Source organism: Chlorocebus sabaeus, chromosome 10 (genome assembly GCF_047675955.1).
Source record: "Chlorocebus sabaeus isolate Y175 chromosome 10, mChlSab1.0.hap1, whole genome shotgun sequence".
Classification (NCBI taxonomy): Eukaryota; Metazoa; Chordata; class Mammalia; order Primates; family Cercopithecidae; genus Chlorocebus; species Chlorocebus sabaeus.
The window spans coordinates 124,836,954-124,857,260 of NC_132913.1; the positions used below are offsets into that span (position 1 = coordinate 124,836,954).

The following is a 20,307-nucleotide window of genomic DNA, read 5'->3' on the forward strand; positions in this document are numbered from 1 at the left end:
AAGTTCTAATACGCGTGACAGAAGTTTTGATTGACTACCTTGCCCCCTGAAAGAATCACATGTCACACCCAAGACTGCCTGGCTTAAAGCTCGCAGTGGCTTTCTATCACATTAAAGTAAAATCCACAAGCTCCTTAGTTATGAAACAGTTATGGGATGTGACTTGGCCATTCTCTCTCAGACTTCAACTCCAAAAATTTACCCACTTATTTGTTTGGCTCCAGCCACACGGGCCATCTTGCTGTTTCTCAAACATGTCACAGTCATTTCTCTACCCAGGACCTCAGATCCAGCCCCTCTCTGGATTTGGAATTGTCCTTCAGGTCTTCCCAAAGGTGGCTGTCTTGGGATTTTTTGTTGTTTGTTTTTTGTTTCTTGAGATGGAGTCTCGCTCTGTTGCCAGGCTGGAGTGCAGTGGTGCCATCTCGGCTCACTGCAACCTCTGCCTCCCGGGTTCAAGTGATTCCCCTGTCTCAGTCTCCCTAGGAGCTGGGATTACAAGCATGTGCCACCATGCCCGGCTAACTTATTTTTATTTTTATTCTTTTTTCTGTATTTTTATAGAGAGGTTTCACCATGTTGGCTAGGCTGGTCCTGAACTCCTGACTTCAAGTGATCCACCTGCCTTGGCCTCCCATAGTGCTAGGATTACAGACGGGAACCACTGTGCTGGCTTCTTTTTCTTAATTTTAATTTTAGTTTTTAAATTTTAGCTCATAAATCAACTCTTCAGAAAGGCTTGCCTTAAACACGCAGTAGCTCATCTGACAGCCTCCACGGCAGCTCATATGTCCTTATTCACTGAGGGTTTTGTGTGTTTGCCACCTACTTCTCTTGCCATGTAAGGAACACAAGAGGAAGAAGTGTGTGCTGTTCACCCCTGTGTCCCCAGTGCCTTGTCTAATACCTGGCACATGTTAGGTGCTCAGGAAATGTTTGTTGAATAAGTGATTGAATGAAAGACTGTGTACCAGTCCAGGCTCTAGGCTGCAAGTGACAAACTTAATCTGGTTAGCATATGAAGAAAATTGAATTATGGGAAAAATATTGAGTAGTTTATAGCAACAATGGGAAGGCTAGCAAATCAGGTTCAGTTCCACAAATGGAAAGGAACAAGGGAGTTGGGCAGCCCAAGCCATGGCTGAAATTCACAGACACAGCACAGGCTCTGTGGCTCTTGCTGGAGCCCCAAAACCACTGGACACTGGCAGGGTCCTTTACCAGACGTTTTCTAACCCCCATCTGGTACAATGCTGGGCATGCCGTGGGCTACGGTTTAAGAGCTCAGAAGCTGTGCTTAATGCATGAATCACCTCATTTCTTTCCATCAGAGTAATCAGGAGTGGACAATGTGTCTCTATTACCATCCTCATCTAGACAACCCTTTTTAATCAACTTCATGTTAAAGACACTTCCACTTCTATAGGTTCATGTTCAAACTGGCTGATTGCTGATGCTGTTTATGCCTTGCTCCTTGGCCCACCTCTGAGCCCCCCTGCAGCTGTGCTGGCTGGTTCCAGGTGTGCTGACAGCACTCCACCTCAGTGGCCCACATCGCTCTGCTTCTCTGCCGAGGACTTTTCTAGCAACAGTGTGTGCCAGGTAGCCTCAAAATGCTGGTGTGTAATGCCCCCAGGTCAACCCCTGTGAGTGTCACCTTGACTGGATTGAAGGATGCAAAGTATTGTTCCTGGGTGTGTCTGTGAGGGTGTTGCCAAAGGAGATTAACATTTGAGTCAGTGGCCTGGGAGAGGCGGACCCACCTCAGTCTGTTTGGGCACCATCTAATCAGATGCCAGGGCAGCCAGAATAAAGCCGGCAGAAGAACATGCAAGGACTAGACTGGCTGAGTCTTCCCGCCTTCATCTTTCTCCCGTGCCGGATGCTTCCCGCCCTGACACATCAGACTCCAAGTTCGTCAGCTTTTGGACTCTTGGACTTATACCAATGGTTTGCCAGGGGCTCTCGGGCCTTTGGTCACACACTGAAGGCTGCACTGTCAGCTTCCCCACTTTTGAGGTTTTGGGAGGGACTCATACTGGCTTCCCTGCTCCTCAGCTTGCAGGCGGCCTATTGTGGGACCTTGCGATCGTGTGAGTCAATACTCCTTAATAAACTCCCTTTCATATTTACATCTATCCTATTAGTCCTGTGCCTCTAGAGAATGGTGACTAGTACAACCTCCACCCAAAAAGAGATGAGGGTCAGTCCATAAACGCCCAGCTTTCTGTTCCTCATAGCATTCTCCCCAATTTCTCAGTGGGTTTCCAGGGGGACTGAGCCACAGTTGCTCTCAAGGATAACATGCTTTTTGTTAGTGCACCATCCCTTGACTTGCCCGCCTCTTTGTCTTGCTTCTCAGTGGCCTCATTTGTCCTTCCCACACACCTTCCCAAACAAATGACTGCAGCCAAAACTTGGTCAGGATCTGCTTTCGGGGAACTCAAAATAAGGCTGGTTTACAAATGACGAGTCAACCCTTCAACAACAGCTCCTATCAAACATGACTGTTTTAAATGGAGTCTTTCAAAACAAATATTCTTTCCTAGATATACAAGTTCCACCAATTTCTTTTTATTTTGCTATTTCTATCTCTAACATCTCTTATAAAATTCATGTAAATGCTGGGAATTTACTATTCTCTTGAAATCAAACATGCATAGCCAGCTCCCTTTGCAGATGCCCAAATACCTTCTCTCAGATGACCTTTTTGCAACAGCAGCATGATTTTCACAGAGACATCTGACACAGGCAGGAAAACAGTATCAGCTTTCCAGGTTGAGCGATACTTGGGTGGTGTCCCCATCGTGCACAGAGGCCCTTGAATCGCTGGCCTTTTCCCATCACTCGTGACCAAATGCCTTCAAGCTTTGACAACTGGATTCCAAAATACTACTTCTTTGGTGTTTTGGTCTTTAGCAACTTTATGCCCACTATAAATTTGGGTTGAATAATCGGGAATACCATGGAAAAGGATTTCTGAACTGGCTCTGCATGGGGTCTCAGGAATGCTGAGGGGTGGCCCAATCCTGGAGAGCATGATTCCAAGAAAACAAGAAGACCCCAGGAATTCCATGGCTCTTAACAGCGGCTCACCATCACTATTCAGCTCCCAGGGAAGGGGAGGCATGGGCAGCAGCCAAGCTCAGACCCAAACTAAACCGAAGAGGGATATGGCAGAGGGCAGCCTCTGGACCGGGCCCCCTGGTCTGGCAGCGTCGGCAGTCCCCAGCTTCTCTGGAAGCCACACCCAGATAGGTGGAACCCTGAGAGCCTGGCTCAAGCAGAGCAGCTAGGTCCCGCTGGAAATCTGACCACCATGGAAATTTGGCGAGAAAATACGAACTATCTCCTAAAAATGAATCGCCATGGGGGAAGAAAGTTAAAATGGTTCTTGAGGGTTCAAAGCACTGGCTTTCTACCAAAAGGCTGGCACCCATTCATAAGTGCTGTGATTTCTTTTTAATCACACAGAAAATTGTTAAGGGGGAATAAAAGTAGAAAGCACTTGTATTTAAAAACCCAGCAAAGCTGCTGCTGAAAGGATCGAGATGTGCTCATAGTTGAGCACAAAGACGTCCTCGTGACTCGGCCTTGGAGCCCAGGCAGGCCGTACTCAGCCCAGGCCACCTTCTGCGCAAGCCCTCAACATGTGCCAGAGTCCTCAGCTTCTCCAAGTTCTTCCCTAAGCAAGAGAAGCTCAGGATAATGAGAAGAGATGGAAAAGACTACGATGAAAGGAAGGAGAAGGATAGAGACTCACTGTCCGAGAGTGATGGAAGGTCTTGGGGAGGGTCATGCAAAGGGCATGCTTTGTTCTCAGAAAAGACACATGGCTCAGATCTGATTTCCAGAGAAACAGCCAGAAACATCTAGAGAATGGCAGTGAGGGTGCCACAGGAGCCAACCTTGGAGCTCTCGAGGGCTTCTGGGTCACCATGACTTGCCCAGATCCTCCATTAGAACATAGCTGGGTGAACTGGACCACTCTGACCCTCTGTTTCATCATCTCTAAAACTAGAACAATGACCACTACTGAACAGCACCACCTAAGATGTGGGTAAAACACCTAGTACAGCACCTGACCCACAAAGGCTTCTGGATAAAGGTGTGCTGTGTTCATTAAGGTCACACCAGCTGCTAGAACAGCCCAAGACCTCAGTCTCTTACCTCAATAGAAGTTTATTTCTTAGTCACAAAATCCAAAACAGGTGTTCTTTATTGGCAAGTCACCTTCCACGGGCCAGGCTGGAGGCTTCCCCAGAGAGAGCTGAGCGGATATTAGGATCAGGGACATGTCAGGGTTCAAGGAAGGACACAGAGTCCTTGGCATAGTCTGGCAGAAGACACGTCTTGGGAAGACAAATCCACGAGCTGTCAAGGGGTCAGGAATCCTGCAGCTCAGATCATGTTTTGCAGAACCCTAAGTTAGGACAGATGATGCAATGAAGGATTTTGTTTTATTTGCTCTGTGGGAATAAATGGAAAAACTGCTCATCCACCGCCTGAGCACCTTGCCTTACCCCCAAGTTAGCAGCACACACAGTTTAACCAGCCACTCACCTGGACTTCCATCACTTCCTGCTTCTCCTGACTCAGGTGAGACAGTGGGTGTGATTGTCCCAGCAACCTTGAGCAGCCCAGGGACACGTACAGAGAAGCAATGCATGGATAGAGTGAACCAAGAATGGCAGGGATGGGTGTGCTGGCAATAGGAGGTGGAAAGGGAGAGAGGGTTCCACCTCTGGAGCCCTTGGAAGTGAGTCTCCCAGTGATGGGCCCTGCTCCAGTCTATTGTAACATGCCTTGAGCAGACCATCTAGGTATGTTACAAATATTGTGTCCTACTCCTGTACCTTGGGCCTGACTACTCCCCCAAGTTCTACACATGAGTATCTGCAGGTCTTTGCCAAGAACATTTTCTTACACCACAGAAGGCCCCTTTGCCAGCGTGCCTGCAAGCCAAGAGGACCAGAGCATGAATGCCTCAGTGACCCATGGAAACTTCACCCCAGCTCCTTCACCCCTCTGCTGGGCTATGAGGTGCAGTGCCACAGGTGCTCCCAGGGTTTCCCCGAGGGATTAGGCTCTGGGCAACCACAGTGGACGCTGACTATATACCTCTTAACAGTGCTCTCCCCTTCCTTGTCTCACTCTCCATTTCTCAGCCACTCTGTGACTTCCTTCACCTCCCAGATAAACCACTCACACCCATATCCTTAGTCCCAGGGGCTGCTTCCAGTGGAACCCAAAAAGGGAAACCAGACTGCGATGCTCATGCTCATTTTAGGTCCATAGCAGATCAAGTCAATACGGGGGGATCCCTTGGGAAGTGCAGCACTCGGTCCATCACTATGGGAGCTGGGCCCAGAGCCCTCTGCTGCTCAAGTTCCTGTCAGAGGCTGGTGTTGGGTGCCTGGCGGATTCCACTTTCCCAGGGTTGGTCACCAAGGGCCACCGCTCGGAGCACACTGACCTGAGCACACCATGGTAGCTGCTGAGATAGAAGAGGACTGGGGAGGAGGTCATGGCGGCCTTGTGAGGACTTAGTGGCGCTTCTGAAAAGGACCACACTCCTCTCTCCTTTCCCAATAGACCAACTGGCAAATTCATCCCCTGATTTCACATAAAACAGTTTTGCTGACACCCAAGTTTCCTGTAATTCTACCCTCAGCACTTGTCAGGACATATGTATTTTATCCAATAAGTTGTTTCCTTCGTACGTGGAACTCAAGTGCCACCTGAACATGCATTTGTTGGTTTCTTGTATTATTTCTGAAGACAGAAAAAGAAAAGTCTTTAAGAAAAACAAAAAAATGAAAGATCTTGTGCTTTGTCTTTGAGACTCCAGGAAAGGGGTGGGGGGTCGTGGGGAAACACTGAATCTCTCAGCCACTGCAAGAGGGAGCAAATCAACCCCCTGGGAAAGGATCACTGTGGAGAGGAAGAAGGGAGGAGGCTGAGGCTCTGGGGGCAACCAAGAGTTAAAGGAAAAGATGGAAGCCAGCCTGGCTCTGAAAATCAGAAACACTGCCGGGACTCAGCAGCAGGAACACCTTCCACTCGGCCATGGAGCACTGGAGCGTGTGGGGCTGAATCCACAAAGCGGGGGATGCTTGTCTCCACCTGGTCTCTTTGCACACTGGCTCACAAAGCGGGGATGCTTGTCTCCGCCTGGTCTCTTTGCACACTGGCTGATAAAGCTCTTTTGCCTCCTCCACTGGAAACAAAAGGGTGTTGCCCAGGTCCATGGGACCAGAACCAAGCCCAGTGTCCCCAGCCTAGCGGTGATTCTGACAATCGCTGCTATGGAAACAAGACAGCCAAGAACGCCACACTCAGGAGACTTTCAATATACTTTATTTAAAAGTTTCTTTGTATAAATTTCCTAAAAATTTTAAAATTAAAATTAAATCCCCTTCCCCCTGCACACACACAAAAAAAACACACACACACACACAACATTAGAGGAATGCCAAAAATACTCTCTATTACAACTTTTTTAAATTCTTTAATTGAGGCATTGGTCCCAACGGTGCACATAGATTAAGGGATTTTGCTTCCTTCTGAACTAGATCATTTGTTAGAGGCTTTAGAAAAAGAAAATTAGCTTGAAATCTAATCCAGGAAATTGGGGGCAGGGAATGAAAAAGTTGGCCTCTTGTGTCTCCACGATACACAGGCTTCCCATCTAAAGTCATGCTTAACTAAAAGGGAAAAAAATGAACCAAGCAAAAGTATATAGAGTAGCCGTGACATCTGCGTTATTTTCTAGACTTTACATTTGCCTGCAACAGGCATAACATGAAACTCCAGAGGGAATTTGAATTGATAGGAATGTTCACATAAACACCAGCAGTGGCTAACTGTTACACAACATCCAAAGTATTCGAGAGAACTGCCTGGAGACGGAGAGCGAGGGTCCACAGACACATTAGCACCATACTGATAGGTCATGCAGCAGGATGTTCCCTCCCCAGTTCGAGTGTAAATCAAAGCATGAAATGATACAGTGCAAGGGCATCTACACCCGGAGCTTCTGCAGAGACGAGTTGGCGACGGCTGACTCCTTCTTCTTCAAGAGGTATATGATGTTGACCAGCCACGCTTAGGTTCCCATCACATTGATGACTCCGGGTTTGGCGAGCACTGAGCGTCGAGAGAGGGGGTGGGTGGGGTGGGATGAGGTGAGGAGTCGAGAGAGGAGAAAAAAAGCCACATTACTGACCCAAAAGGGCACTGTCATTATCATGACACAGTCCCGCAGCCTCTGGTTTCCATCACCTGTCTCACTTTTCTACTCAGTACCATTAATGGTCCTCTGTGACCTTCTTGGCCTGGGGCCTGGGGATGTCTGTGAAATCTGATTCCATTCTTTTGCCCTGCACCATCTACCAGGCCTTTATACGAACTGAACTCTCCCCATTCTGGCACTGACCCCAGGGTCTGTTCAAAGTGTTTATTTTATTACCAGTTGAACTGCACAATATAATGGAGATATTGGCTGGCCCCAGTGACAACATTGTTATTTATAGGAAGCAAAATTATTTAAAGATAAATTTGTGGGGGTTATTGATCTTTGGTGTTATCTGTCATTGTTCATTATATTATTTTCACAGGAATCATTTTTGGTGCAATATTTTACAAATAACAGCAACTTAATAACATTTCTGAAGAATGACAAGGGGCAAGTATGTTTTTAGAAACCCAAAATAGGAATTCAAAAAGAAATGTCGTGGGTTGTATTTGTACCTCTTACTTAACTGAGGATACAATTTATCTTCTTTTTCATATGTATTATAATTGCACTTCTACTATTTTTCAAGGTGACTTATTGCCCAGAATCTCTTATCTTATTTGCAAAAGCCGTAAACACAAGGAAGAATCACTTACCAGGAGCGCAAACCTTTTCACATTCTGTCTGTGATCCAAATTTGTTTTCGTTTCCACCACAACCTCCATACCAGAATCTTGCACAGCTTTTGGTGTTTGGATCATAGTACCATTTTAATATGAAATCCCTGCAAGTTCCTTCATCTTTTGGCAACTTGCATATATCTTTAATAACAACATGAGAAAAGGACATTAATGAGAACATGCGTGTTACTCTGCTCCCAGTGCCGGGGCTGATAGTTTGATGAACCTACTGTGGGTAGAAGGAGAAAAAGGAAGAGCTTCCTTCCAGGTGAAAACTCCCTAAACCTGCTCGAATTTCCATTTCCTCACTGCCATATGGACATAGGAATCACTTACAGCATTGTGAGAGATAGATGAAATTGTATCAATGAAAGGACTTCATAAACAGCACTCAGAATCCCAAATGTTGGCAACAGTTATTGAATAATTTTAAATGAAATGAATTGTTTTTCTCCTTTCCAATCACTGGGCCATTTGCCCTCCAAATCCTTCCATGTTAAATCCCCAGAAAAGAAACCGAATTTTAAAACCTCAGGGTTTTATATTTCTTGGCAAAAAGGAAATTCGATTCTGTCGGAATATAGTTCAAAAATAAGGTTCTACCTTTCATTACAAGCCAAGTAGACTGAAAATTAAAGGTAAAGCACAAAAGAAAATCCTTTATGAGTGTGTGTGTGTGTGTATGCATGCATGTGTGGTAGCCAAGGGCCTTTGTGACCTGCCAAATGAAACACGTAAAACGAAGAGCTAGCACTGATGTAAAATTCATGACGGCAAAAATGTCACAGAGCAGAGCTATTCTGAAGAAGAGAAGCATTCTTTTTCCAGTTAAGGAAGTTTGTGTTTTAAATGCACATGTCTGATGTAGCCCAGCTGCAAAGTAAAGCGAAGGTCCCCTCGACACCCGGAGAGAAAAGTTTACAGTTCACACACAGCGCGACTCCTGTTTACAGAGTTTTCTGGCAAACTCCAGATTGTTCTGGGAAAGAGAAGCATTGATGTCAACTGTTATCTGTAAGTTTGAAAACGTAAACCTTCTTTCTCCAAAACTCCCTGGAGCCAATAATTCTGCATGTTCCTGTGAGTAGCTAACAGGCTGGAATTATCCAGCTCTCCCCACAAAGGGCTACTTCTCCACCTCCTTTGTCCCCAGCGAGGCAGGCTGCTCACAGCTGCGGAGGTGGTGAGCATCTGTGCTTCAGATAGACACCAAAAAGGACAAAGAAAACCTAAGTCTTCAGTGGATAATCATAGCTTGGATCACCCACGATGGACTAGACTCAAAGGTGCATAGGACTGAGGCTCAGAATTGGTCTAAAACATTTCCTGGGTGCTGCTGTCACCCAAATGCCAGGCTGGTGGCTGGTGGTTCCACAGTTACAACATCTCCTAGTCGCAGATCCCCTCAGGGCCCAGAAAGCCAGCGGTCCCCCAGAGAGCCTTTGAAGACTCCAGGAAGTCAGAATAAAATGAAGACGATTTACAAAAACAACGTTCTTTCTCTCAAATATGCCAATAACTGAAGGAAAATGCCTGGCTTTCAAGGAAGGTCCTGGAGGGAACTGACAAGGCAAGGTTATTTAACCATCAAAACTTATTCCTCATTTACCTGTGGGTTCCCTGTTAGAGTGTGGCCCGCGTCAGATGATCTCCCTATTCTTCCTTCCTTCCCAGAGTGTTGGCCAATGGACCCTATTTGCTCTATTTTATTTGTTTCAGGTGCACTTCAGTCCTGATCATCTGTGTTTAACTGTTCGGTTCCCAGTCCCCTGGGCTCTGCTGAACCAGTCACAAGAGGTCTGCCCAGACCCTTGGACACTCAGCCTGTGGACGGCCTCGCGGCAGCGTGCTCCACTCCCAGTCTGATGGGCTTTTCTAGCCTCCTTGGATCTCCACCCTAACCCTCTAGTTCCACACCATGGCACTGGCGTTTTCTGCCCTTATTTCAGTGGGAGTCACTGCTGAGACTCTAAGATTTACTAGTGGAAAATAAGGACACTGTTACTGTCGACAAGCAGATATTTGGAAAACCAAGAGAAATATATTAGTGAAGTGAGAACCCAACACTATTCAGAGACAAAAACCTGGACTTCTCCACTTCTAAAGTATGAAAATGGGGGATTTCATGTTCTTAAGAAACCTTCTAATGCAAACTCCACATCATCTTGACTTCTGAGACCCATCGTTTTGGCTGGACTCTCCTCAGCTATGAATGCATATGTTAAAGCAACTGTTTTAAGCAAAAAGAAAAAAAAGAAGAAGAAGAAGAAGAGGAAGAGGAGGAGGAGGAAGAGGAGGAAGAGGAGGAAGAGGAGGAGGAAGAGGAAGAAGAAGAAGAAGAAGAAGAAGAAGAAGAAGAAGAAGAAGAAGAAGAAGAAGAAGAAGAAGAAGAAGAAGAAGAAGAAGAATTATTATTTACGTGTCCTGGAGTACAAAGGGAGATGGCTTGCCCTCGTTGAACTTAACCTGGACTTTTCCCTTGAACCACCTGTCTTTGGATGCAATGGCTGTTCATCTTTTCCCTCTGAAATGAGTTTGCCCCCCAGGCATAACCTGTAGGAAGCTAGAGCCTTCTCTTTATCTGAGAGGAGTGCTTGGCTGAGTCTTCCTTAATTTGCTCTTCCTTACTATTGAGAACCTAGTGGGAGCCTAAAAGACAATAGGGACTGAAAAATATCCACAACTTTCCCCAGTTTCCTAACCTAGAATAACAACGTACATAAGTTTGCTTGGAAAACAGAGAGGTAAAAGGCTGCCTGACTCAGACTACTGTCCACTGAAACTTCCTTACTATTGGTCATTGGGCTTCAGGAAAGCATCCAACTAGAAGAGAGGAAATGGAGGCAAGCACAGTGTTAGGTTAAGACCCTGTTCTGGGAATCCCACCTGTTCCCAGAAGCCACAGGTGCCTGCCTAGAACATCCAAACAACAACCATTCAAAAACAGTGGGGTGCAAGGCACCCTAAGCACCACCGCCCATTTTTGCAATAAATATTTGTGGGAGTGGATGCACCTGTGCAATGCATGCACCTTCCCATGAGCAATAATATTCATAGAAAAAAAAATAGGAAGGCTATGCACTGGGTCACTATTGGTTTTCATCAAAAGCCAGCAATGCTGTCACAATGAGAATCGTGTAACATATCTCTCTGTATGTCCTGAATGCTTTACAATATGTATCTATTAACTTTATAATCAGCAAGAAAATATGTATCCTTCAAAGTGGAAAACATATTGATTGGCAAATCTTGTCTTTTTCATAGTTTGATACTCCCATAGTGTTTCAATGCATTTTTAAAGGCATCAGCTTTGACATTTCCCAAACATATTGATTTCCAAATCACTACGTAAGTACTTCCTTGAGCAAACTGAAGGAAGGCAGACTGAGAGGTGTTTACACTGCAGTCATCAACATGTTCCTCATCAGTTTAATGGTGCCCAAAACAAGAAAATTCAATCACCTTCTCACTAGGCATTGGTGTTATGGTATAAAGTGCTTCCAAACCTTGGATGCAGGTAAGATTTGCCTGAACCAAAACACTTTCTGCCGTCTACATTTTGAGCACTGGTCAGTTCAAAGGGTACCAAGGAAACTTACTAAATTTTTAACTTACTTAATGTATTTATTTATTTAGAGACGGAGTCTCACTCTGTTGCCCAGGCTAGAGTGCAGTGGCATGATCTCAGCTCACTGCAACCTCCGCCTCCCAGGTTCAAGTGATTCTCCTGCCTCAGCCTCCAGAGTAGCTGGAATTACAGGCATGAGCCACCACGCTCAGCTAATTTTTGCGTTTTTAGTAGAGACGGGGTTTCACCATGTTGGCCAGGCTGGTCTCAAAATCCTGACCTCAAGTGATCCTCCTGCCTCGGCCCCCCAAAGTGCAGGGATTATAGGTGTGAGCCATCACACCCGGCCCATTTTTAACAGCTACGGAATGTAGCTGTGGTTAACTTTTGGACCCTTTACTCTTTCAGATCTTGACCAACAGACTTCTATTTTTTAAGACTTCAGGATAAAAAACATCCCTTTGGTCTCATTGTAACCCCCACCCGGCAACTAACCAGAAAACATCCTTACACAGCAATGAACAACAGACAGCCTGGAGAGGACCATTTCCCAAATCCCTGTAGCTATTAACTTACTTCAGCCATGGGATTAGTTTGTTCTTTAAATTATTATTAACATAAAGTCAGATATTTTCCCCAAATATACCATTTTATGCTAATCAGTGATATATATTCACATGGAAATGGAACATGGCTAACCAAATACTGTATTCCATCCAATATAAGATATCTTAATTGTATGGTGCACTATTATTTTATGTTCCACTAAGTAACACAAAATACTACCAATAAACCATGATATGTTGTTGTCAATTCTAAGTCACATTTCAGTTTCAGAAGTGTCCCAATGGGAAAAAAAAAAATGTGCATCTTAGAATCAATAGGTAAAATGTTAGTAAACACAAAATGATGGTTCCTTCAGGGGTATACAATTGGTCCGGTCATGTCTACTTGGACAAAATGTGATCAGTTCTACAGATTGCTAATTTCAAGAATAAATAATAAAGGACATGATGATTTTGTTAGTTATTTTGTCTAGTTTCTGCATTGAAACTTCTTTAACACATGTGATTAAGCCAATAATTTAGGATTCATTTTGTAATATTGCAAAAAGTAAATTTTAACTTAGATTTTTGTTGTTGTTGTTTAGAAACTTCAGAGAGTCTTATCTTTAGTAGTAACATGCATAGAAAATATCTATCCAAAGCTTCCTTAGCTAAAAATGAGAAGAGAGAAGAGGGAGGCGGTAACAAAAGCCTAAAACCAAAATTAGCAACCACATAGCACTGTCAAAATCAGCAGCGGCAAAGCCGGTGGTAGAAAGGCCCAGCACACCCACGCTTTCAGGAGGCCATGGTAATGAATGAAAGATCCATTGCTGCTCCGTGCCATTTACAGGCAGCAGATGTGTGACAGAAAAGCGGCTGGAGTATAATTCTTTTAGATGCTGAGCAAAGCAAAAAGCGGAGTGAGATATTTTTGTGGGGGTTCATTTGGTTTTATTTTTTAAAAATACAAACATTAAGCATTTAAAATCAAATCATGTAATATGGCAAAGCTGGAATCCTGAGTGGTTGCCCTCAGTATATGATGCCCTAGGTATATGAACGGAATCAAGGTCTGTTAACAGAATCAACCTTCATGTCATGTGTGTGTCTCCTTGCCACACAGCAAACAGGGCCAGACCTTGTCGGGGACAAAAAATCCCCTAACCAGACGGCCCTCGCATTACCTGCCTGACTCAAATTCCTGATAAACAAGCGTCTATTCAATGTGATTGTCAAAATGGGCACACATTAACATATGCAAATGAAAACCAGTGGTAACACTGGTCCTCTCCTCTTCCCCTGCCTTAGGTGCCCAGGACTAGGAACCTTTCCATTTCAGAGTGTTTCTGCCCACAAATTCCTTCACAGATTCAAACACAGGTCACCAGGTTCCCAAAATCCAACGTGATAAACTATGAAAAATACGGGTTCTTAAGACAGCATCTTTTATTCGCAGAAGTAAAAAAGCAAACGATAGTGCCTACTATTTAATACTAAGAAATGGACCCATCTCTGTCAATGTTTCTAATTAATAGATGCTGCAGAAAGTGAGAGGAATTAAAATGCACACATGTAAATATAAAAAGTATATTTGTAAAACTTCGTTTTGCCTGAATGGTCTGGAAAATGTATATTTGGAGAAATAATGCATATTGTGGTCATTGGAATACAGATGTAAAATACACATGCAACTCCTGAGTGAGCATGCAGTTACTGTTTTTTTAGGTTATTTAATAAAGAGTGATTCATTGTCACTCCTTTTGCTATATCCAAAAATATATAAACCATTAAAAGATTTTCCCCCCGCCCCAGGGGAAATGGTTAAAACGACAATTACAGGAGACTGTGAGGAGGGGAGGGAGACAGGGTGGTAGGGGGTGGGGGGGATAAGCATTCCTCTCCTAATTCTGGTTATCCATTTTGAATTTTAGACATTTTTAAGTAAATGTCCCATTTATTAGGTCGGTGCAAAAGTAACTCCGGTTGTCACCATTACTTTCAGTGGCAAAACCGCAATTACTTTAGCACCAACCTAATAATTCAAAAAGAGCTCTCAAAAATGGCATGCCTGCGTGTACACCAACATGCATTCATCAGGCCGAGGTATGTTAAGTGCTTGTTTTGTTACTATGAAGTAATTAAATTTAAGAGATCAGAGATCAATTATGCAGGGCCTTGTTCTTTTTTTAAAAAAAAGTAATTTATGTCTTCACTCTGGGCGGGAAAACACACATATGCACGTGTACACACATACATACACACACACACACACACACACACACGGGAAATGGTGAGAGGACATTCACATCCTGGGTCTGAGGGTTTTGCCCCAATTAGTATGAAGGAGAAAGGTTTTATTTAGATTCATCTGTATCAACTACTTGTAGCCCTGAAAGAAACACAAGCCCCAATTTCAAAAACTCTTTTCTCTCTATCACAGGTAGACAGGCGATCTCAGTGTTAAAGGTCTGGATCAAAAGCAACTCGATCACAACTCAATATTAAAAAAAAAAAAGAAAAGAAAAAAAAAAAACCAGCCCAGCCAGACCCTTGCTTAAAGATTTTGTTGTTTATATTAACTAGGCACTTTTTATACAATCTTGTCCCTTCTGGACCACACATAAAAGAATCAAAAACATCCCCAAATCTTGCTGTCTAGTTTACTCAGTATTGATCTCTGATCTCTAGTTTACTCCAAGTCATTTTCTCTCAATGAAGCATTAAATTGGCTAAAAATTTTATATTTCCCACACCGTATTCAGGGTGAAGTTAACCATTGAGTGAGAAATGACACACACAGATTTCAGCAACTTTGAAGTTAGAGTTGAATCTGTCCTGACCCACACCTTTGGGGGAAAACTACTTTGTTCTTTGTGGCTTGTTCTTTGAGCTCAAGCACCATGGTGGGGTCGCCTAACAGGCTCACTCAGCAAACGCCTTTAAAATCAATTACAGAAATGAGCATTGTGAAGAGAAATGCTTTCCTCCTCCTGATGGTAGATGATACACCAGAAAATAATGAACTGTCCCCTCGTTAGCAGAAAGTTTTTGCTTCAGGTCTATAAAACAGTATTGTATCTAAATTCCCATGCAATCTCCATTTTTTATGCTAGTACCATCATTCTTTGCTGACCACTCTTTAACAAAGCCTATCAACTCTTTTAATAATCAGTTTCTCACGGATGAACAAGCCAAGTCCACATTCTGCTGAATGAGAGATTCCAGGCCTCTCAGAGTTTCACTGCCCAAGAACAAAAGCAAGTAACAGCTGTCAGTTCCTGAATTACACTAACCAGTCACTAACTTAGCGCAGACCATGCACACACTCTGGGGCTCAAGCACATGAGAGAGGGTATCACAGACTCACACACTAAGCTGGGGTGTGTGCTTAGGATGTTAGGATCAGAACACCCCGTGGGTCAGATTCAAACCCATGCATTTCATGGATTCCAGCCAGATTTGTCTTGTGTTCTTCTAAGCAGGTTTTTAAACTTAGATTAAATCACTGAGTAAATGAAACGTCAATCTTCACAGCATCACAGACCACAGATCAACTCGAGTCCCAGTATGAGGCACAGGAGAAATGACTAACGGATACATGAATTCTAGTGATAGCCCCAAAAGCACCTCCCATCAATTTTTCACTGAGTCTGGTCACAGGTAAAGTAAGACTCCATTTACACCTGGGATCTTGCAGAATAAGATGACGTTGGGCTGCACAGAGCTGATGTGGACCTTTTCCCCACAGAAGTCATGCCTGGGCTAAAACTTAGAACCCAAGAAGGTAAATTGGAATCAAGTCTTCCAAAGCTTTAACATTTTTGGATGGGTATTTTCTTAGTGCCATTAATGGACCTAATAGTTTCACAACTCACCTGTTTCAGTGAGAGCCAATGGTTCTGTGCTCACCATTAGATTGATGGTTGAACTAGAAGCTGACCTTGCTGGCTGTGGAGGTGGGGGCTGAGATTTCTCTATAAAAGAAAAATACATGCAACTCGTAGGTAAATCAGAAACTGGAGGGCTTGGGAATCCTTAGTGACTGATACAAGGTTGCCTGCTGTGATTAATGTCTTATGTGGGGGAGGGTGATTGAAAGACAGAGATCCAAGACATCTCTACATCCACCACTTATGCTGTGGGCTGCAAGTTGGATCCACATGCTAATAAGCAGCTGGAGGGGATCCCTGCACCTCCGAACAAATCCTCTCCCCTCCCACACAGCCTCTTCTGCTGCTGTCCAGGAAAATAGAGCCCTAGGGTTGACTGGGTCTTTGGACTCATATCTCTATGGGCCTAATCCAGGGCACTGGTGGGAATTCCCTTTCCTCAAGCTGGTTCCTCGATCTGAATAGCATTGGCCTGAAGAAAAGAGGAGGCTTCCCCTTCACATTCCTGGAGCAGTGGGGGTCAAGAAGAATGGGAAGGGGGAACCCAGAAGAATTTAGAAAGATGAGAGAGGGTACCATGAATAATTAAGAAAAGCTGAGACAGCACTCAAATGCAGGCCTCAGTGAAATGGGGGAGCCCTGGGGACAAGAGCCAGCCAAGGGCAGAGCCCAACTATGGTGAGATCAGGGCAGGGAGACTCAGCTATGGACATCCTCCACCCATGGGGCGGTGAGACTTCAGGTACACCTCCATTACTCCCTAAGGGGCCAGTGACTGACTAGTGTTTTCCTGAACATGGAAACCCGGACAGGGTGGTGGGCAGCCAGGAGCCCTTGCCTGGAGACGTGGCCATGTTTCCCGGGTGCAATGTTGGAAAGGGCTGTGCTCAGGTGACACGGATCTGGCTTCCTCCATAAAGTAGCCCAGGACCCAGAGGACTGCATTCCATATGGAATCCCATTTTCCATTCTGTGTTTTATAAAGTTAGGGTGCCACCAAAGCACCCAGGCTGAGTTGTTTCGGTTTTTTGTGTTTTTTTCCTAATTTGTGTTTATTTCAGAATAGATTCAATAAGTAAGTGTCTCCTTTGTGTCCTATTTGATACTCTACATAGAAATCAGGTACTGACTTGTACCGATCATGTACTTACTTGTACTGAAACTTCCGTGGTAGGTGGCTCTGACCTGAGACCTCAGGTAGCAGACCACGGCCACGTGGTACATCTGCCCAGCGAGCAGGCCTCCGATGACGCGGTCCGTGACTGTGAGATTCTGCTTCAGAACCAGGGACTGATCATGGGCTGAGGTGATGGTGAGGTCATAAAAATAAGGACTGGGGGGCTCAGGCCTCTCCCAGTGGAGTCTGGCGCTGTTCTCTGTGATCTCAGACACCTGGACTTCTCGGGACACCTTAACTGGAAGATAGATCAGAGTGTGAAGATAAAAAATAAAACCCTCCACGACTGTTGTGCATGAGCGAGAGAGGAAATCTGAAAGGGGTGTGTTAACAGACAAATTGACTTGAAATTTAGGTGAGGTGGGGAACTAATTTCTTGTTCAAGCCCCTAAAGAATACTGCTCTTATAATCTATCAGCATACATGAAATGTGCAATTCACAGTAATGAAAAATCTCATCATTCATCAACTATCTTTTTTTCTATTAAAAATCTCCACTGTTAAGAAGATACTTTGGAAATACAAGGCCCGCATACTAATCATAAGTTGTGTTTGCTACAAAATGAGCCCCATAATTTAAAATGTATTAAATCATAAAATGTTAGGATATGACATGAAATTCTTTTAAAGGAATTCTGCTTTCTGTCTTTCATACTGCTCATAAAATGAAGATAATTTCCATTTTATCATGGGCCTTCCTTTACAGCTTGTGACATTCGGTAGTGTCTTCCAGTGTCTTCTTTAATAAAACGATAAAATAATATACTCTTGGTCTCATTAGAGCCATCTACCTTTTGTGTCTAATTCAGTCTGAAATATATTAAGTTGGTGCAGAGTACTTGTGGGTTTTGCCATTACTTTCAATATTTTTCTCATGGTCAGTATGCGCATAGATTTCAGCCTTGGGGAACGACTGATGGTCCAGGCTCTCACTTTTCAGGCTACTGGACTGAACACCCAACATTGCCACAGCACACAGCTTAGGGCCCCTTTTCTGTGGGTATGAGGCAGGGACAACATTTGCAGTTGCAAAGGGCTCCCCCAGACCTTTTCAAGTCATATTCTAAGGTAGGCGAGTCCGGCTCCAAACACCAGCCCAGAAACAGCTGCCTTGCTGCCTAAGAACCAACTGCAGGCTTTTTCTTTCTGTCTCTCCCACTCCCTAAATAGGGGTTAAAACCCTATTTTGACCTGGAACATCTTCCCTTTAGTTTAAGACAACTCAGTTTCCAGGTGAGGTGAGCTGTGCCCCCACTGACATTCCAGAGAGAATGAGAGCTTCCCATCCCTACCCCAGGACAGGATTGAGGGCACAGGATGGGGCGTGGGAGAAGGGAGGCGGCAGAGGCTGGAATCCCTAACCAACACCTCTTAAAATACATCATCCAGATGTCCAAGCCCAGATCAAGGCCTGTATTCTGAGTGTGTTACATGCAGGCTTTGAGGAACACACGCTGGAGCAGTAAATGAGGACGTCACAAGACCGCAGCCCTAGCAAGGGCTTTCTTACCCACGGGCTTAGTGGTGGCTGGCTTGGTGGCAGCTGGTTTGGCTGCCTGTGGCCTAGGGGCCTCAGGCTTGGCTGCCACTTGTTTTGTGGCAGCAGCAGCAGGGGGTCTCACAGCTGCTGGCTTTGCTGCTACAGGCTTCGCTGCCGTTGCTGGCTTCACCACCACCGGGGGTCTAACAGTGGCCGTCTTTGTGGCCACAGGCTTGGCAGCCACAGGTTTTGCAGGGGCTGGTTTCGCAGGGGCCGGCTTTGCAGCAGCTGGCTTCACAGATGGCTGATTTACAATAGTTACAGGCTTTGTTGTGGTGGTCACTGGCTTCGTTGTAGTTACTGGCTTCGTGGTCGTCACTGGGTTGGATGTAGGACTTGAAGTAACATTATTTGGAACATTTCTGTTAAGATAAATTAAATATTACCTCTACTTTTGCCTGCTATGTAAAATAAACAAAGACATAACCCCATGAACTACATTAAATTTGTTTTAGCAAAATGCATGCAATAGTTTTTATAGATTATGTATAGTAATGCATATATTAAATTCCTTCTTTTAAGGATCTGTGCCCCCCTAAAAAAATATATGGAACAGCATATTGAAAAATAGAATCATTAAAAATGAAGCTTATATTGTTCTACAAAAACATCTTTCAATTTATAAAATAAAGGCAGAGAGAAAATAAGAGACAATAATAAATAATACCCAACAATGTTCTCATTATAGCAATTAACCAACCAATACACCAAAAATTAAATGAAATCAGTAGTTAGCTACTTACAATATAAGAAAATATCCACTCAATCAAATGCTATGTTGAGCTGGAAAATTATGAAGTTAGCATGTACTATTTTGCTCCATGGCTTATTATTGGGAGTATATATATATATTTTACTTGTCTTAATTTTTGTGTATGTGTGTTTCTTTTTTTTACAATTTCTTGATCCATTACCAATATCTAGAGAGAATAGCAACCTAATCAAACAGACACAACAACATGGACCCACACTTCATAGCTTTCTTGATCTTAAAAGAAAATGTATTATTTTAGAATCATATCTTGCTACATGTCCTAGGAAGTAATAATATATTTTCAAGTTAATATCATAAGACTTCAAATACTAGGTTACTTCATTCCTTCTGTTTTCCAAAAGATGAAAAGGTTAAGTCAATTTTAGGGAATGTTTCAGAGAAATAATAGGAACCATTAAAGCCTAGAAAAATAGAGGCTACAAAGCTAAATGAAGCATCCAGTGCCACGATACAGGTCCTAGTTGCCTTAGCAATGATATTCATTCTTGCTATGCTGAGATTTAAAGCCACTTCTTCTGAGGTCAAAGGAAAGAGCTGAAGGACTTAAGTGGTGATAGAGAGAAGGGTCTGCAGTAGGAAGAGATGGGCTCTCTTTCCCCATCTTGAGAGTCAGCCAGTAGTAAGCCAGATAGTAATTTTCCAAGGATCATTTGCATTCACATCTCATCTGTGCATGAAGTCCAGAATCTGCAGAATCTGCACTTCCCTCCAAAGCATGACCCACTGTGACATTCTCTTAAGGAGCACACGTTGCTGACACACTACAGGAGCTCAGTTTCTGTGGCCACACCGCCCCAGTTAGCCCTTTGTCACATGGCCCCATTGCCCTCTTTGCTCCTAGAGTTGGCACCCGAGATGGAGCAGGGCATGAACCATGGCACATGGGCCAGGC

The 20,307-nt window shown here is 44.1% G+C and overlaps 1 protein-coding gene across 7 annotated transcripts in view; it reads right to left on the reverse strand.

Moving 5' to 3' along the window:
• Positions 1–6,491: 6,491 nt before the first annotated feature.
• Positions 6,492–20,307, reverse strand: part of COL6A3 (collagen type VI alpha 3 chain) — a 91,880-nt gene continuing 78,064 nt past the window's right edge. For all 7 annotated transcript variants that reach the window (XM_007966765.3, XM_007966767.3, XM_007966766.3 and 4 more), the window contains 5 exons: positions 18,611–19,002; positions 17,075–17,338; positions 15,909–16,007; positions 7,894–8,058; positions 6,492–7,149 (listed from right to left, as the gene is read on the reverse strand). In XM_007966765.3, coding sequence (XP_007964956.3) covers positions 7,109–7,149; positions 7,894–8,058; positions 15,909–16,007; positions 17,075–17,338; positions 18,611–19,002 — 961 coding nt within the window. In that variant the 3' untranslated portion in view covers positions 6,492–7,108. The remainder of the gene's footprint in view (positions 7,150–7,893; positions 8,059–15,908; positions 16,008–17,074; positions 17,339–18,610; positions 19,003–20,307) is intronic.